Here is a 20,078-nt window from a genome sequence, read left to right on the forward strand (position 1 = left end):
ATCTCTTCATGGGGTCCATTGGATCTAAGAGTCTGGGCATTCAGCTCTAGTTGCTTCTGTTTTAGGTTGTAATGGTCGGTCACCCTTGTGCTCCTTTTCTTTGTTGAGGCATTTTTAGGGAACACTAAGGAGGGGCACAGTTAAATAGAACTCCTAGCCACCAAACACTCAGATAAGTACTCAATTGAGCACTTTTTTGGTGCCTGATACTTTGCTAGGTGCTAAGGGCAAAAATTCAATGCATGATACAATTCCTGTTCCCAAGGAACATTCTAATGTGGGAAACAACAAATACATTTGTAAGTATCTCCCGAATAAATGCAAGGTCAATAAATACGAGGTAATTTCAGAGGTAAGGCACCAGTACATGGGGGTCCAAGAAAGGTTTCATGGAAAATGTGGTGCTTGAACTGTCTGTGACTTGAAGGAGGAGAAGAATTCTGTGAAATGGAAGTGAAGTTCATTCCAGGCACTGGGGCCAGTGGGTGAAAAGACCCAGAGACAGGAGATGGAATGGTGTATGTGATGAACTGAGAAGGAGGTTTGGCTCCTTTACCCAGTGCAGGAGGGGAGTGATGTTCAGTGACGCTGGAGAGATAGATTTGGACCAACCTATGAAGGACTTTAAAAGCTAAACCAAGGAGTTTCTATTTGAATCTAGAGGCAATTGAGGAAGCCAGTGGAGTAGATTAAGTAGGGAAGTGACATGGTCAGATTTGTGCTTAAGGAAAATCACTTTGGCAGTATGAGGATGAATTGGAGTGGGGAGAGATTTGAGGTAGGTAGGTCCATTAAGTTATTGCAATAAGCCACATGAGAGCCGATGAGAGCCTAACCTAAGGTTGTAGGTATGTGAGTAGAGAGAAGGGATCAGGTATGAGAAATGTAGCACCTACCTTCCAGGGCTACTGTAAGGATAAAATGAGGTATCTGTAAAGTACTTTACAAGCATTAAAGTGCTATAAAAGTACTAGCTATTATTATGTTATAGAAGTCTAAGTGCAAGATTTCCCAACTGAACAGTTTATGGACTGAGTGTAAAAAATTCTTAATTTTAAGATAATAAACTTGGGAGGCTAGAAAAATGGTGGTGCAGTTAACAGAAATAAAGAAGTTTGGAAGAGAGGATGGGTGTGGTCCGAGGTGTGTTAGGGTGGGGTGGACAGAGATAATAAAGTCTGTTTTGGACTTGTTAATTTGAAATGTCTCTAGGACATCCAATTTGTGAAGGGGAGTTAAACCCCAAGGGAGAGAGTGGGCTGGATATTCTGACTGGACCAATCTGGGAGCCATCAACATAGAAATAATTTAAACTTTTGGGATGTGATGAGGTCCTAAGAGAGAATGTAGAGAGAAAAGACTAAGGGGCCTGTAACAGCCTTGGGAAATACCCCATAGGTGATGTGATCTGGGTGATGCTGAACCAGCAGAGTACACTGAGAAGGAGTTAGACAGGTTGGAGGAGAACCAAGACTGAGGCATCTTGGTGGTACAGTGGTTAGAGTGCTGGACCCCCAAGTCAGAAAGACCTGAGTTCAATCCCAGCCTCAACATTTACTAGATGTGACCCTGGGCAAGTCACTTATTTTGTCTGCCTCAGTTTCCTCAACTGTAAATATGGGGATGATAATAATAGTATCTCCCTCCCAAGGTAATTGTGAGGATTAAATGAAATAATCTTTGTAAAATGCTTAGCACAGTGCCTGGCAAGGTACTTAAGGAATGCTTATTTCCTTCCCTTCCTAGTGTCATGAAAGCCCAGAGAGGAAAGTGGTTTGAGGCTCATCTGCAGTGGCATGTGAAGCAGTTAGGTGGAGAAGGATGATGCCTGAGAAAAGATCATCAGATTTGCAATCCACAGGTGATTGGTAAATTTGGAAAGGGCAGTGTCAGTCTAGTGATAAGGTCAGAAAGCAGGTTGCAAAGACTTTGAGAAGGGAAGTGGAGGTAGGTTTAAATTGCTTTTTCTAGGAGTTTGGTTGAGATAGGAAGGAGAGACAAGGATGATATCTAAAGTAGTCCTGCCTCGTATTTCCAGTTTTGTTTTGTTTTTTTAAATTTTTGTTTTGGTTTTTTTTTTGCTGGGCAATGAGGATTAAATGACTTGCCCCCAGGGTCACACAGCTAGTAAGTGTCAAGTGTCTGAGGATGGATTTGAACTCAGGTCCTCCTGAATCCAGGGCTGGTGCTTTATCTACTGCGCCACCTAGCTTCCCCCTTTTAAATTGTTTTTTTTTAATCTCCAGTTTTATATTCATGAACCTGTCATACTTAGATCAATTTAGCTGAGTTTAATTTATGGATCAGTTTCTTAGGGTCTAGAACTTGGTATGACAGCATTTATGTCAACCTGTAGGGACCTTTTCTTTTCCCCATCATCTTGAATCATTAAATGACTGTCCAGGAGCCTGCCAAGGATTCATTATTGGGGTGTGCAGTTTATGGTCTTGTTGAGGCCAGGTATAACCAAATAACTAATATACTGACTACTATTATTTGATAGTAGTGTGGCTATATATTGCATACTCTGTGGGATGATGGATCTGCCATTGCTCAATCCATAGTTGGCAACTCTGGATTCACAGTTATAGTGTCATCTGTTAACCTTTTGGTCACCCCTAGAACTGAATAACAAACTATCAGTTGCCTTTTTAAAGTTTTTATTTAAAACAGTTTTTGAATTGATAAAAACCTGACTTCTCCCACCTTCCCCTTGTTCAATGAAAAAGAAAGAAAAACAAAACCCTTGTAACAAATACGTATAGTCAAGCAAAAAAAAAATTCTCACATTGACTGAGTCCAAAAAATGTATGTCAAGTCTGCAATTTCAGTCTATCCCCTTTCTGACTGGAGGTGGTTAGCCTATATCATCATTGTTGGGGGAAGGTATTTTCCATGTGGATCGGGGCGGGGCTAGCTCACCCAAAGAATTAGAAGCTCTTCTTGAATCTTTGACCTGAGAACAGATCACTATGGAAAACTGGAAAGGTAAGGGAAGACTTGTATGTTTACAAAACAAAGAAAGGGGAGGGAATTATAAAGATTTAAAACTGGGAAGGGTCAAACTTCCTGGGAGGGGATTTTGGAATAAGGGGGCATCAGTAAGATATGCAGTACTGGGGCAGGTAGGTGTCTCAGTGGATAGAGCACTGGCCTTGGATTCAGGAGGACCTGAGTTCAAATTTGACCTCAGACCCTTGACACTTACTAGCTGTGTGACCCTGGGCAAGTCACTTAACCCCAATTGCCTCACCAAAAAAAAAAAAAGATAGGCAGTACCCATCCATATTTTTTATATCATCTTGAAAGACCTTGGTTTTGCTTTTCATAGTATCTGGGTCTTGCTTGGATACCCATTCTTGAGGTGAGCGGCAGAGCTGTCCTTTCCCTTGGGAAAGTTTAAGGATTCCTTGGGGGTTGGGATCTTGGGGTCTCACTGCATTCCTACAACTATCATCACTAGTTACCTGAAATCGTGGTTGGTCATTATGTTGGTAAGCATTCCCAAATCTTTTAAAGCTGTTTATCTTTTTTTGTTTGTTTGTTTAGTGAGGCAATTGGGGCCAAGTGACTTGCCCAGGGTCACACAGCTAGTAAGTGTTAAATGTCTGAGGCCTGATCTGAACTCAGGTACTCCTGACTCCAGGGCCTGTGTTCTATCCACTGCGCCACCTAGCTGCCCATAAAGCTGTTTATCTTTATAATATTGTTGTTATAGTATAAATTGTTCTCCTGGATCTGCTCACTTCATAGAAGTCTTCTCAGCTTTCACTGAAACCATCCCTTTCATAATTTAAAACTTCCTAATTTTGTTTTTTTGGTTCCAAATTTGCTCCCTTCTTCTACCCCTCCCTGACTCATTGAGAAGGCAAGAAATATACCTATCATACTTATCTTTCATAATTTCTTCAGCACAATAGTATTTCATCACGTTCACATATTGTTCAGCCATTAACCAGTAGATGAGCACTGCCTCAGTTTCCAGTTCTTTGCTACAGAAAAGAGAGTGACTATAAATATTTTTGTCCATATGGATCTATTTCCTCTTTCTTTGATCTCTTTATCAATTGCTTCTTCTTTTTGGCAGGGAAATGAGGGTTAATTGACTTGCCCAGGGTCACACAACTAGTAAGTGTCAAGTGTCTTGAGGTGGAGATTGAACCCAAGTCCTCCTGAATCCAGGGCTGGTGCTTTTTCCACTGCGGCACCTGGCTGCCCCAATCAGTTGCCCCTTAAAAGATGTTTATTACCCCATGGTCTGGCATTGCCTTGCCCCAAAAACACATTTGTCATTTTTGCCTGTTGCCAGTGAAGAACAAGTCCCATTAAATCCTGGTTAAACACAGAGACCTCTAAGACTAAGCCCTCATCTAGACATGGATCTAAAGACTGTTAGAATTATAGCCTTGACCTTGCTGCAAACAAATGTGGCTTCAGGAATAGAGCTCTTGATTTGGATTGGAGCCAGGAAGTCCTGGATTCCAATCTTGCCCCTCTGCCTTTTACTAGGTGTGTTACCCCCAGGCAAATAACTGAACTAGAGCTTCCTCTTCTGAAGAATCTGTTTTACCTACTTGATCGGGTTGTTTTGGAGCTTAAGTGAGATTATGTACAGAAAGTGCTTTGCAGACTTTTAAAGTGCTATATAAAATGTCAGCAGTCCCCACTGAAAGAATGTGGCTTTCCTGGTTAGTCAGTAAATGGGTTGACAGTATGCTGTTGCCAGAACTCAAGCCAACCAGCCATTGAGGTTTTTTTGTTTGTTTGTTTTGTTTTGTTTTGTTTCTAAATTTGGTCAATGAAATTGGATGCTGCCGTCTGCGACTTTGGTGGGAATGTCTCACTGTGCTGAAATCTTTCTTCTGGCTTGTTACTTGTAACTTTGGGTTCACAGTTTACCTTTTGTGCCTGGATCCGAGTTTTCTTAACTGCAGACTGTTCCTCGACTAATCATCAGATTATTGATGTAATGTGCAAGCACCTTAGTGTGACGTAGTATGTTTTGATAGACCAAGTTATGGCTGATTTGGGTGTTCACATGCCCTTGGGGGAAGCACAGTAAATGTGTACTGCTCGCCTTGTCAGGTGAAGGCGTACTGCTTCTAGAGGCCTGAATAATAGACCGACTAAGAAGAATGCATTAGTCTGGTCTGTTGCTGCATGCATTCTCCTAGAGGCCATATTTGTTTGTTCTGAGAGGGGTACCACATCAGGACTGACTGCAGAAGCTGCAAGGGTACTCTCTTATAACCTCCGTGTCCTGTCTGTCCTGAATTGGCCAAAGAGGAGAAATGAATGGTGAAATAACAAGCATTTTTACCCCTTTTTCCTGGAGTTCTTTGACTACTGAGGTTACATGTGTCTTACTCCCTCTCTCTGGGTGGTGATAGTGTTTTTCATTTACAATTTTAGAAAGTTCATCAGTCAACAGTTAAAGAAGTGTTTACTGTTGTGCCAGGCTCTATGTTAAATGCTAGGGATACAAAGAAAGGCAAAAATCAGTCCCTGCTCTCAAGGAGCATTACGCTTTCATGGGGAGACAACATATAAATAACTAGGTACGTACAAAGAATATACCGAAGAGATGAAGATCGTTTGTAAAGGCCGTGCACTCACAGGTGGGCTGGGACCCGGGAAGACCTCTTGCAGAATTGGCAGAAGTACTATCAGCTTTTTTTTCCTCCTTGCCAATCAGAGTAGCCCTAACATTTGGGGTTAGAGAACCAGTATGGAGATTGTGTCAGTTACTCAATATATCCTTTCCTGTATTATATCTGGCGTTTGTATCCTGGTACAGTCTGGGACTCAGTGACCTTTTCATTTAGAGGCAGCACCCACTGTTGGTCCCGTGGATGGAGTGCTGGATTTGGAGTCAGAAAGACCTCAGTTTAAATCTGACTTTCTGATACCTGTGTAACCCTGGTGTAACCTGTTTGCTTCTTTTCCCTCAGTTGTAAAATAAGGGTAACATTTTACATGGTGGTTGTTGAAGATCAAATGAAGTAATATATGTAAAAAGTGCTAAAAGTGCTTAGTACAGTGCCTGGCACATAGTAGGTACTATATAAATGTTTTTCTTCTCTTCCCTCTCTTGATTTTTCTCCTTAGAAATTTTGCAGTGGATAGAATTTCTCTAGCCATTTCTAGTGGATAAAATTGCACTAGCAGGCTCTATTTTTGAATTTGGGTGTGTAGTCAACAACACCAAATCATCTAGGGGTAGGGTTGTGTGTGTGTGTGTGTGTGAGTGTGTGAGTGTGTGAGTGTGTGAACAGGTTGAAAGCAGCAGGGGAATTGGGTAGGTATATCCAATTTATCCGGACCCTCCAAGTCTTCCTTCATTTGTCCATTCCATGTCTGAGTAAAGACCCTTTCTACTTCCTGATTTGACCTTGAATGTAGAAACCCTACATGGCTGGGCATTAACTTTTCTGTGTCATTGGCCTCAAGTTGGATCTAGGCCTATTTTTCTGCTGCCTCAACTGGCTCTTGACACCCCTTCAGGGATTCTTGCCAAAGTTAACTTCTGTGCCTCTAGTTATTCCTGCCAAAGACAGTTCTATGCTCTTTCCCCTAGAGTTGGCTAAGAGTAGAGAGCAACAGACACACCCTTTAAATCCTTGGATTCTTTTCATTTTTTTTCTCGGTGTTGTGGCCTTTTTATGTCCCTGACCCTCCCTGTCCATAAGAACTGAATGGCTTGGACTAGATGATCTGATTCCTTTAATCTAGGCGTCAGCTGAATCGTTGGACTGATGATATTTGATACCTAGTTAATAATAGCTCACATCTGTTGTTTTAAGGTTTAAAATGGTTTTTCTTTACCACAATTCTGTGAGATAGGTTAGTGTAGGTATTATCCCCATTTTACAGATGAAGAAATGGAGACTTTCAGAAGTGATATAGTTATATAGTTTATATATTTTTAATACAGGTCACTGGTCTTCAAGACCAGTTAGAGAATCAACAATGGCTTCAGGAGAGGCTCAGAGTTGGTTTTTGGAGGGTGGTAGATACTGAATAGTGACCATGTGGTGGTGGTTGTTGATGAATTTTACACAGTTCTTTGTCCTCTCTTGATAAATATCCGATCAGCTTATTAAATGCTGATTCTATCTGGTTATATTTCTAGCCATTTCATGTTTTGCTATCTTGTATTGTTTTATAAGGTAATAAATGAAGAAGACTTTATTAAGAAACTGGACTGCAAACCTGACCAGCATCTGAAGGTGGTTTCCATTTTTGGAAATACTGGGGATGGAAAGTCTCATACCCTTAACCATACTTTTTTCTATGGTCGTGAGGTCTTCAAAACATCCCCAGCCCAGGAGTCCTGCACAGTGGGGGTTTGGGCAGCCTATGATCCAGTCCACAAAGTGGCAGTAGTAGATACAGAAGGGCTCCTGGGAGCTACAGTCAACCTAAGCCAGAGGACGAGGCTGCTTCTCAAGGTTCTAGCCATCTCTGATCTGGTCATCTATCGGACTCATGCAGACAGGCTGCATAATGACCTCTTCAAGTTCCTTGGAGATGCTTCCGAAGCCTACCTGAAACACTTTACTAAGGAGCTCAAGGCCACCTCTGCCCGCTGTGGTCTAGATGTCCCTTTATCTACTCTGGGTCCGGCAGTCATCATTTTCCATGAAACAGTACATACCCAGCTGTTGGGTTCTGGTGAGTAGCTGCAGATGTATATTGATCTTGCTGAATAAAAGGAAAAAAATGAAGTAGTTGTTAGTTTCCTAGTACTTTCTTGGTGATTGGTAATAATATAGTCTTTTCTTTTCACCTTCTCTGTGTGCTTTCCCTCTTTTGGATAGTGTGGACATAATAAATTTTAGCTGATTTCCTTTCCTTCCCCCCTAAAGAAAGAAAGAAAGATGTGGAGAAATTTTTTTTAAAACAAATCTTAGAAAAAGACTTATTGGAGGGGTTTTTTTTTGTTTTGTTTTTAAAGGAATTAGCTCATTAAAAAATTCTCAGTTTGGAGTCAGAGAATCTGAGTTTGAATGATGATTCTGCTTGTTTTCTTTATGTCCTTGGACAAGTAACTTTTCTCTAAATTTCCTTATCTATAAATATTTATTTTATTAGAAAGAGTCATAAAAATTTAAAATAACTTACTAATTCATTTAAAGCATAATAAATTCATTGCATGTTTGTATAAATACCATTTAAAATTAAAGTAACTTTTTCCAAAACAAAAAAAAAAGATGAGTAACATTGGTTTTTATATTTTTTGCAATTCTCTTTAATGACTGACTAAAGAAAAGACAGTTGGATTCTCATCTGTTTCTGCATTCAGTCTGTTGGGATATGTTGTTTTGGTTGAAGTATGTGAAGAAATTCCAGCATTACGGAGATATTTAGTTAATAAAAGGAGGAGCATTTTAATGGACCAAAAATGTCTTGGTATTATGAAAATGTTTTTCTTTTTCTTTCTTTCTTTTCTTTTTTTTTTTTTTTTTTTTTTTGGTGAGGCATTGGGGTTAAGTGATTTGCCCAGAGTCACACAGCTAGTAAGTATTAAGTGTCTGAGGCCGGATTTGAACTCAGGTCCTCCTGAATCCAGGGCCTGTGCTCTATCCACTGTACCACCTAGCTGCCTCTTATGAAAATGTTTTTGATCTTGGGGACTCCCTGGGATTCCTAAGACCACAACTGCTAGACTAGATTATCATTAACATTCCTTCTAGTTCTAAGCCCTGTGGTTTTACATTAGTTTGCCTTGACTGTGTTAGATATAGTATTGTTAAATTATAAATTTCTTAAGGTGCTTTTCCAATGGCTTAATATAGGATATTTGTTACTATATTTTAAGAAAGAAATAGTAACAAAGTCAATCTGTGGAGGTCTGTTTAGATAATGATGTTGGATGCTTGTCTTAATTTGGTAAGGGATGTAGGATACTAATTATGATCTAGAGGAATTTTTCCTATTATTATGGTTGGGAGTGGGAAAACGGGTGGTTGATGGTGATACCCCTCCAAAAAAGGGAGAAAAGGAGCAAAAAAAGAAAAGAAAGAAAAAATATCAGTGAAACATTAAAAATACAGAGAAGAAAGCAGAAATAAGTTCAGAAAAGGGACACAGGAAATCTATGCAATATATTTTTACATTGTATCCTATACAGTCCTTTTTGCTATCTGTTGTGGAAGGAAATGTTCATGTTTGTTGATATTTCAAGTTGATGATAATAAAAAATTAAGGTAATGAATTTAAGAAACATTACCACTAAGATGTTACATAAACTATCCTTGTAATTTGGGGAATTGGGAATAATTATTTGATGATCTGTAGCAGAACCTCATTGCAAAATGATTTTATGTTACATGAATTTGGAAATATCATAGGTAAACTAACTTCATTTAATAAAGACCTGATATAAAATAATTATCCTGGAGTACACTGTTGGTCCCATCCTCTAACCTAGGACTATAAAGAGGTCAGTTCCAAAAGTAACATGATTTGTACATGCATTCATCAGAGTGTTAATGGTAGACCTGAATTCTTGTAGGGGGATCCCCTGTATCCTGTTTGCCAGTTAAATACCTTAAATTAATATTTTACTCAAAACAAGGAAACCAGGAAGGAATAACATCAGTAATGTTTATTTTAGGGGACCTATATGAATAAGAGAGAGGAAATTCTTTACTCAGAAAATAGGAAGGTTGAACTAATGATTTTCATGGTTCTTTTCGTTCATTCATTCATTCATTCATTTATTTAATCTATATATCTTATGTGTCTTTCTGTCTGTCTGTCTATCTCTCTATTTTTGTGGGTCAGTGAGGGTTAAGTGACTTTCCCAGAATCACTCAGCTAGTGTCAAGTGTCTGAGGTCACATTTGAACTCGGGTCCTCCTGAATCCAGGGCAGGTGCTTTATCCACTGCGCCACCTACCTGCCCCTCATGGTTCTTTTCAGCTCTATGATTATACATTTGAGAAAAGGAAGGGGTGACTATTCTAAGATTTCTTCTGTGTATTAGAATATTGAGCTTCTGTGTATTGGAATATTGTAATTTAATCTTCAGGGCTTTGGGGAAAGAAGTTCAATATCACCTTTCTTTCTTGATATGGCTCTCTTCATAGGCTTGGAGGTAAATGAATTATCTTCATCTTATAAATGATACAGACTAAATTTATTGAGGAAGTGTTTTGGCCAAGGGCCTGTTCTGTGCTAATATCCAACTTTGCTTCATCTCAGTTTGTGGCTTCTGATTTACTGTGGGAGAAATAATGACTTTAAGCTCCTTGCATGTGTACTTCTTTCTGCTCCCTTAAATGGTTGAAAGGACCTATAGGAAGAAATAGCTGGGAATAGATAAGAGATTTCCTTTTCTGTCTTGCTAATTTTCCATATGAATTTAAGGAAGATGCCAACCCTAACAATATTTTCAGTTTCTCAAAAAGTCGATTATTTGTTTTCAAAAGAAACTGTTTGCTCATGTATACCTGGATTTGTGCCTTCAGATCACCCCTCTGAGGTGCCAGAGAAGTTGATCCAGGACCGGTTCCGGAAGTTGGGTCGATTTCCTGAAGCTTTCAGTTCCATCCACTACAAAGGAACACGGACTTACAATCCACCTACAGATTTTTCTGGGCTGAGGCGGGCCTTGGAGCAGCAGTTGGAGAACAACACCACCCGTTCTCCCAGACACCCAGGGGTCATCTACAAAGCACTGAAGGTCAGTGTATTCCCAATGACCAGTACTCATCAAGCTCCTAGTAGTCATTTTGTGGGGCAGCTAGTGAAAATCCAGCAGATAGCAGAGGTCCTCAACCTGGGGAAAAGTGTGAGAAGCCCAGACATTTTAGGAATAGGAAAAGGAGTATCGATAGGAGATTTAGCTCTGAATTGTGCTGCTGGCCCCCTAGATAAATTCCATGCTCTTCTTTCAAAACCAGGCTCCTCATCTTCTATCTCAAGGAGTTTTAGATCACATGATTTGAAAGAAATCAGTTTGTTTTTCTCGGACTTCCTAGGAATAATAAAGTGTGTGCATGTGTGTGTGTGTGTATGTATGTATGTATGTATATACATGCATATATACATGCCTATGTGCACATACATAATTTGGTTCATTTATATCTTCTTACAGCCCCTTTTTATATTGCAGATTTATTTATACTATAGAACTAATGATGTCATCCCATTTCATGATTGATAGAAGATCTCTCACTGTAATATGGAAAGTCTATAGGTTGGGTTCAAGTTCTTGCCTTCCAACATTAATGCTATAGTATTTCAACTAAATCTATTTGGAAAGCTCATCTTCTTGCTACCTGCTCATGCCATCTCCTCATTAAATGGCTTTTGTTAAAACATCCACATGCATCTCGATACCTTAATCATATTAGTCACTAGTCCACTGGCCTGCCTTGCTATAAGAAAAAGCAGTGGAACTTTGGTGTGAGAGACAGAAAGGAAATGACTCATGGTGATAATGGTTAAAAAAGTAGCAATTTATGTATTTGTAAGACTCATAATTCTGATAATCCACTTTTTTTTTTTAGTGAGGCAATTGGGGTTAAGTGACTTGCCCAGGGTCACACAGCTAGTAAGTGTTAAGTGTCTGAGGCCGGATTTGAACTCAGGTACTCCTGACTCTAGGGCTGGTGCTCTATCCACTGCGCCACCTAGCTGCCCCTACTATTTTTTCATATATATGCATACAGACCTCTCTCTCTCTCTCTCTCTCTCTCTCTCTCTCTCTCTCTCTCTCTCTCACACACACACACACACACACACACACACACCCCCCAAACCAAACCCTATCCATACCTGTCAAAAGTTTCCTGGGTCCAGTATAGTGAGAGATAAAAATCTCTTAACAGAAATCTAAAAACCCTTGACAATTCATGATGGGAGCATGAGGCTGCCATTATACCCATTCTCAGACACCTGGATTAATTTTTATTCGTTTCTTTTTCTTTCTTTCTTTATTGGATGACTGGTAGTAGACATTTATTGGATACATAGGCAGTGTAGGCAGAAACTCAGCAACCATTTGTCAAGTTTCTTTTTTTCCTCCCATAACTTTATCATTGCTTTATTTGTGTGCCTTATTTCCTACAGACCATCTAACATCAAGTAATTCTGGCATTTATTATACAAGTTGATGGGTGTGAGATAAAGCATCAGAGTTGTTTGTTTTAATTTGTATTCTTTTCAATCTTAATAGTATTTTATTTTTTCCCAGTTACATGTAAAGATAGTTTTTAACATTTGTTTTTATAAGATTTTGAGTTTGAAATTTTTCTCCCTCCCTTCCCTCTTCCCCAAGATGTCAGGCAATCTAATAGAGGTTATATATGTATAATCTCATTAAACACATTTCCACATTAGTTCTGATGTGAAAGAATCAGAAGAAAAGGGAAAAACCTCAAGAAAGGAAAAAAAAAACCCAACTAAAAAATAAAAATATTATGATCAATCGGCATTCAGATTCCACAGTTCTTTTTCTGAATGTGGAGAACATTTTTTCTGGATTAATATTTAGATGAGACTGTCTGTGTTAGGCAGAATATTAGGTACCCATGTGTGCTGAGGAGACTCTGAGGAGTCTTTCTGAAGTCTACTCCAGCCACCTTTGCTAGGCACATTTAATAAGAACAGGTAGAATGCTAAGGTCTTTCAGGCTTATGATTCATGAAAGTTGTCTGGACAGGCTGTATGATTACAAGGGCCCTGACCAAATTGAAGTTATGATAATCCTTGTTTACTGATGACACAGTAGTTTTCTTAGGACCCACTGATCTTTATTTCTATTGCTGAAGTGGTGGCATATGATATTGAATGATTTTTTTGTTTTTGTTTTGTTTGTTTTTCTGGGGCAATAAGGGTTAAGTGACTTTCCCAGGGTCACACAGCTAGTAAGCGTCAATTGTCTGAGGCTGGATTTGAACTCAGGTCCTCTTGAATAGCCGCCCCCATTAGAAAGAGTGAAGGGACCTGCTTGTTTTTTTGTTTTGTTTTTTTGGAGGGGCAATGAGGGTTAAGTGACTTGTCCAAGGTCACACAGCTAGCAAGTGTAAAGTGTCTGAGGTCATATTTGAACTCAGGTCCTCCCGAATCCAGGGCCGGTTGTGCCACCTAGCTGCCCCCCTTTTTTGTTGTTGTTGTTGAATGATTGTAACTTTCCCCAGGGTCACACAGCTAGTTTCAAGTATCTGAGGCTGGATTTGAACTCAGGTCCTCCTGAATTCAGGGCCAGTGCTCTATCCACTGTGCCACCTAGCTGCCCCTGAATGATTGGAAGAGAACCCAAACAACTTTGTTAAAATCAATCAATGATATAGTTATTAAAATTTATAAATTATTGAAATATTCTGTAAAAGATAGTTTTCGGCTGTTCTTGAAATTGGGGTTTAGAAGAACAACATTGTCATTCTATTAGGCATAGCTTAATGTTTTTTATTAGGCAAGGTGAACATTACAGATTAAAATCAGAACCAGGGGAATTGCTGGGTTAGATTTCCCATGATTCCTAGCTATCCTTGACAGATCTAATTTCTCTAGCTTCTCCCTTTTTCCTTGTTCCATGTTACTTTTCCTCCTCAACTTCTTATTAGTATTCTTAGTAACCTTTGACAGAGGTAGGTACCCTTATCATAAAAAGATTTTCAAAATATGGGTATTGTAATAATCACTATTTGATGATGAGCTTGCTTTTGATCTTAAGAGCCTTTTTTGAAGTAAATTTTTGGTTTTTTAAATTTTTTCATTTTATTTTCCCAAATTACATGTAAATAAAAATTTTGACATCAAATTTTTTAAGACTTTGTGTTCCAAACTCTCTTCCTCCCCCCCACCCCGAACTCAAGCAATTCAGTATAAGCTATACATGAGCAGAGAAGTAAATTTTCATAGAATGAATGACCCCTGATGCAGAATTGTGGCACTGAATCCGATATCTCTTAAGGGTTCACATGATGGAAACTTAAGTAGTTTTGCCTATATCCTGAAAGCTTAATTCTGCCTTTTCCTTATCATTCCTAATGTAGGTTGACTGCTTAAAGATTTTTTTTTTTAATTTTTGGCGGGCAATGGGGGTTAAGTGACTTGCCCAGGGTCACACAGCTAGTAAGTGTCGAGTGCCAGAGGCCTGATTTGAACTCAGGTACTCCTGAATCCAGGGCCCGTGCTTTATCCACTGCGCCGCCCACCTGCCCCTTTGCTTATAGATTTTTTAAAAGAAAATTCCATTGTTTTAAACAATAGTACATATATAACCTATATCTGATTGCTTTTACCCCCTAGGGGGGTTAGAATTTGGAACTCAAAACTTTAAATAAAAATGTTTATTGAAAAAAAGAGTGAATTACATTTGAATCATTGACATCCCCTCCCTCATCTCTTACTAAAGTTGAAAGATAGCCATTGGAGAAATAGATTAGTGGGAAAAACTGAAGAATTAACTTGTGTTATAGTCAGTATCTTTCTATGTGTTGCATTATTAAAATATATCCAGAGGCAGTTTTCTTGCCCTTTGTGAGCCTCATAATAATAATCTTCTTGATACCATCTTTTAGTAGAATTTCCTACTGTTCAGCAAGTTTTAGGTCACCTATTTATCATGTATTTTCCTTGCTTTATGATCTCTGCCCTTGCTTACCACAGTGGTGGCAGGAACTGCATTGGCACAGAAACCTGTAGGGGGTGTGTCTTCTTCTGGTACATTTGTCTTGCTAGTGGTGGAGGACAAACTTTATAGCAATGGTGGAATATCAGTACTAGAAGTCAGAATCAGAGTATTTTAGAGTGAGAATTGTAGAGATGAAGCATTTGGGACTAAGAGGGCTGAAGTTATTTGCCTAAGTTAGTACTAGCTTGTACATTTAGTAAATGGCAGAGGCAGAAATTGGGGGGGGGGCAGTGACTTGCCCAGGGTCACAAGCTAGTGTCAAGCATCTGAAATCGGATTTGAACTCAGGTCCTCCTGATTCCATTGTGCCACCTACCTGTCCCTCAGAGGTAGGAATTAAACTACGACCCAGGACTTTTGACTGGAGAGAATGATAGTAGACTTTCTTTTTTTTTTTTTTTTTTAGTGAGTCAATTGGGGTTAAGTGACTTGCCCAGGGTCACACAGCTAGTAAGTGTTAAGTGTCTGAGGCCAAATTTGAACTCAGGTACTCCTGACTCCAGGGCTGGTGCTCTATCCACTGCGCCATCTAGCTGCCCCGATAGTAGACTTTCTATTACATTATACTCCTTATGAGTCCAAATTGCTGCGGTGTAATTGAGGCTATCATTTAAAAATTAATATTGGCTTTATATAACATCATTCTTCCCTAGACCAGCACATGTAGAAAACTTTGGTCCTCAAATTCCATCATAAGAGAGTATTTATTAAATGTCTAATCATTATTGGGTGGGGGTAGGGAATGAAGGACAGGCAAACCTTGTATTAATATTTTACAGTCTAAAAACTCAAAATTTGAAAGAGGAAATGTATTGCTAGCTCTTGTTTAGTGCTAGCCATGTGGGTACAATAAAGAAAGAGCTATGTTGTTGCCAGGGCAACTGAAGTTCAGGATCATCTGGTCTCCAAGCAACCATTTCCAGACATGCTACAAACGCTTTTCCAAGGGTTGTTTTTTTTTTTCAGAAGGGAGACCCTTCCCAGCCTTTCTCCTCCAGCTTTGGGATCTTGGGAGGAGGAGAACCCAAGAAACCCAGGAATGATGTGAGATCTGGAATCTTGGAAGGGGAGCAAGTTTGGATCATGTGGTATTATCTACATTGGAAAATAAAAATCAGGTTGCAGTTGAGGGAGGACAACTTTCATCCACTCTGGTACTTACTAAACTCTCCCTAATATTTTGCTCCTATGGGTTAGGTAAGCCAGCTGAAGCCAGACAGTGCCAAACTATTAAACATCATCTAGTTCTTCAGTGATCACTATAGGAAATTATTTCTTTTCTTACCTACTTTCTAGAAAATAGTCCTCAGGAAGTTCTCAGAGGCAGCTGGCATCTGAAGGAATAACAAACATCTGGTTTGTTTTGGAGGCAGCCTGCCCTCTTCTGTGATGTCATAAGAAGTTGTTGCCTTAGCAAAGATAAACCTATGAGAAACCTGTCTAGAAAGTGAGTTAGTTTTATGAGTTTACTTCATAAGAAATTAGCTTGTAAACAGAGCCCAGAAATTTAGTATGACATAGGAAATCCAGAGTCTTATCCCTTTCTTAAATAAAAGGGTGTAGACCAGCAAGTATTTGAAGCAGAGATGATTCTTGCACTTTCATTGCTGTTGGGTCACCATTTGATATTTTCCCTGCCATTAAATTTATACTAACAGTTTTATAAAGTAAAAATTCCCCACCAAATGATGTGATCAATAGAGCAAATATGTAATTTTCCTGAGTTATCATTTAATAATAAGAAAAACTTGTTGAGTGAAAAGAAATCTGTATTTTGTGTCAATCTTTCTGAAAAGGGATTATATCAGTGGAAAGAACATCATAGTGGGAATTCATATTCTAAGACTGATGAACTCCTTTGACCTTGGGAAAAGCACTTAGCCATTTGTACCCATAGTTTTGCCATGTCTAAAATATGTATACTCATATTTGTGACACCATGAGGAAGTGTTCTGGGGAAACTGCTTTTTCAAATTGGGTATGAATTACTTTCCATGATTTCTTTCTGGACTTTGGCACCCCCCAGAAAAATTAAAGAAAAAAAAATCACCTAAAACACCTATAATTTCAGACATTGAGATTTCAGCTACAAATTATTTATTCATAAAAATGAAAATTTGTTGCTTAAGAACCTTTTTTATCTGTGGGTTTACCCATAAGTGAGCCTCACAACGTGGATTGTGAGAATGGCATACTGGATCTAATTTATCTTGCAAATGAATTTCCCATCAGAAAGATAGCATGGTATTGTGGAAAGAGATCTGACCTGGGAGTTGGGAGACCTGGGTTCTAGTGCAGGCTATTTACACTTATTAACACTTCAAGACATTAGTGATAACTGTCACTTATTACCCTAAAAAATGTAAAACACCAAAGGGGGTTGAGCAAATGGACTCAATAGACTTCTTCAAAAGCTAATGATTCTCTCTCTAGTGCAAGTAATGATACTTGTCCAGATTCTCAGCTGGCTTCATCTACTGGTAAAATAGGAAACTTGTCTTTCTTGTGTTATTTGAGAGGTACACCCAGTAGGACTCAGGACTCCAACTGCCAAATAATATCTTAAATTCTGAAATATGGCACATTTGTTCTTTCTTTTGGGTATTGACCTAAACTGTTTAAGATCTCCCTCTTGAAATGCAAATCCTATGCTGGACACAGCTTAAGTACTAGATGTCTATAGTGCCTTTCTTGAATTTTTTTCCAATTCCTTTCCTTACCTAGGGAATAATCTTTTCCTTCTCATCTCAAGATACATTGTTTTTACTTTTATTTTTTAGTATAAATATATATATTTGCCTTCTTACAACGATTAGCTTATAGGAGGTACTCCATTTTTTTTGTATTTGTATCTTTCCTATGCTTGCTAGCTTGTCCAATTGATGTATGTTGAATGCATGAATGAATGAAAACTCCTGTGAACCATAACATTTTAAGAGATTACAGTTGAGTGTCTCCTTATTATGGGTTAGAATCTAAAGTTAGTGGGAAAAGGAAAATCGGTCTGTAGTCAAAATTACCTTAATTATCTATAAGGTGAAGTACAAAAGTTTGTGGTTGGAAAGAGGGGGGTTAAGGCCTTTTTAAAAGAAGACAGTCTATCAACAATCAGCTGAATCTGAGATGGTTGCTATGGAAACAATTGAATATAAATTTTATTTTTCACTACACCCAGCTAAGGTATTGATCAGGAGACAGGCAGGAACCAAGACTTCTAATCAAATAGAAGAAAACTAAAACAGGTAAAGACTCAGCTGGTAGGGAAATTGATGATTAGGGAAAAAATACTCTTGAAAGCTCTTCACATGTAAGTATAAATATAATCATATTAACAAGTACGCACACCACCATACAACTTGGACTTTTTGCTCTGATTGAGGCCATAGAAAACACAAGAATCTTGAAGGAAACATGGCAGGGGCCTTCTAGCTGTCCAGGAAGACCAAACAAGGCTGTTCCTTACTTTAGTTCTACCAGCCTAAGCAGAATGAATAGACTGGGTGTGAATGTGATGTAGAGGAGATTCTAGAATTATACAACCTACTGAGATGCTCATACTGTGAGATGCATGCAGAAATTGAGAATAATTGAGAGAATAGCAGATTCACACTTTCCATCTCAGGCCCTGGGCTTACAGTCATTAAGTGGAATGGATCACAGGCACTAAATAAACTATTTCTCTCCCTGCCACCTCCCACCCCCCAGCCCCTCTCCATCTCTCTCTTGTCCTCTCCCCTCCCCCCTCTTTCCCTCCCCCCTCCCCTTTTCTCCCTGCCCCTCCCTTTCCTCTCCCTTCCCTTTCTTCCCTCCCTGTCTCTTCCCCTTCCTACTCTTTCTGTCCCCCTCTCCCACTCTCTTCCCCTTTCTTTCCCCCCCTTTCTTCCCCTTCTTCCTCCTTTCCCTTCTCTGTTTTCCTCCCTCTCTCCCATATCCTATCCCACCTATCCCCCCCATACCCTATTCCACCTATCCCCTACCCCTTCAAGTTTCATTTACACTGACATTCTATACAGGCAAGCAACTTAAGTCATGCAGAGTGCTAAATAGTTGATAACACTATGGAGTGGCATCACTGCTACCTAAATTCAACTTAGGTGTCCTAGGAAGAGAGAGAGGGAGAAAGAAGAGGGAGAGGGGAAAAGGGGAAGAAGAGAAGGGGGTGAGAGAGGGAGAAGGGAGGGAAGAGAGAAAGGGAAAGGAGAAGGGGACTTGAGGGGGTGGAGGGTGGGTGGGATAGGATCACAATGCCCTGGGAGAGTGGGGTTGGAGCATAGAATTCAAAGCAGGAACGGACTGTGGAAATCATATAGTCCCAACCCCTTCATTTTACAGATCAAGGAAGGAAGCCAGGGAGTTTCCAGGAAAGGGATGCTGTAAAAGGAAAGGAAAGAGGGCACCAAACACAAACTGTGTACCTCACTGTTTGACCTTTAGTCAGTTCAGCATAGCAAGGGAACACCCCAAAATAACAACAAGAACACAACAACAAACCTTTGCTGGGCCATTATTTATGAAAGTCTGGGATGGTTTGAGGCCAGATTGTACAGGGAAGTGTAAGAGAAACCTGTTGAATGCCATCAGCAACTACCCCATATAAGGAAGGAATGTTTGCTGGGGAAAGAAGACAAGTTTCCAGTGGCACGTGATCTTTTCAACAAGTATCTTTTGAATGTCTGAGGTGCGCACTTCACTGTCCTAAGCACTGTGGGGGATATGGAATAAGTCAAATGGATGATCGATCTATGTTATACAGAGTTTATTGTATAGTTGGGAAGACAAGAAAATTTAAAGGTCAAGCCATGTGGTACCAGCAGTAAGTTTTAGGGCTCAGGAAGAGGGAGGAGTGGTTTGGGTTGGAGGGCTCAGGAAGGCTTCTTGGCAGGATGTGGAATTTGAATTTGAATGCTAAGGTATGGATAGGATTAAGATGGGCTGGGGAAGAGAAGAGAGGTCTGTATTGCTGGCAAAAGAAATCATTTTTCTCTTGAGATTATAGCTACCTTTTTGTTTTATTGGTATTTTCTTCCTTTTTTGTGTCTTACTATTTTTAAGCTGGGATAAAGTATTTGATTGCCATTTTGAAAATCGGCCCCAAAGGGGGAATTCTTCTGTCTTATTATTAAATTGGATCATTTTATATTTGTCTAGGCTTTTAAAGGATTTAATGTGCCCCACTGTATAAAGTTCTCCCCAGAGTTTGAAGCTTCTGCACTGACACTGGAATCTCTGACTGTGCCCAAAATTACTTAACATTTCTTTCAATTAAAAAAGTTACTCCTTCCAATTAAAAAAAAAAATTCCTCCCTTTTGAAAGATACCTAAATGATTAAACTAATTGTTGAAAACCTGGGATTTAAAGTGAAATGGATGCCTTTAATGACTACAGAATCTATTCCTGTTTAATTTGTATACCTTTGGAAATAGCTGA

The 20,078-nt window shown here is 39.3% G+C and overlaps 1 protein-coding gene across 1 annotated transcript in view; it reads left to right on the plus strand.

Annotated features, from left to right (window-relative positions):
* Positions 1 to 20,078, plus strand: part of ZFYVE1 (zinc finger FYVE-type containing 1) — a 66,125-nt gene that overhangs the window by 32,979 nt on the left and 13,068 nt on the right. Inside the window, exons 3-4 of the mRNA XM_043985551.1 lie at positions 7,170 to 7,674; positions 10,476 to 10,690. Of these exons, the coding sequence (XP_043841486.1) occupies positions 7,170 to 7,674; positions 10,476 to 10,690 (720 nt within the window). The remainder of the gene's footprint in view (positions 1 to 7,169; positions 7,675 to 10,475; positions 10,691 to 20,078) is intronic.

This window comes from Dromiciops gliroides, chromosome 2, assembly GCF_019393635.1.
Source record: "Dromiciops gliroides isolate mDroGli1 chromosome 2, mDroGli1.pri, whole genome shotgun sequence".
NCBI classification, from domain to species: domain Eukaryota; kingdom Metazoa; phylum Chordata; class Mammalia; order Microbiotheria; family Microbiotheriidae; genus Dromiciops; species Dromiciops gliroides.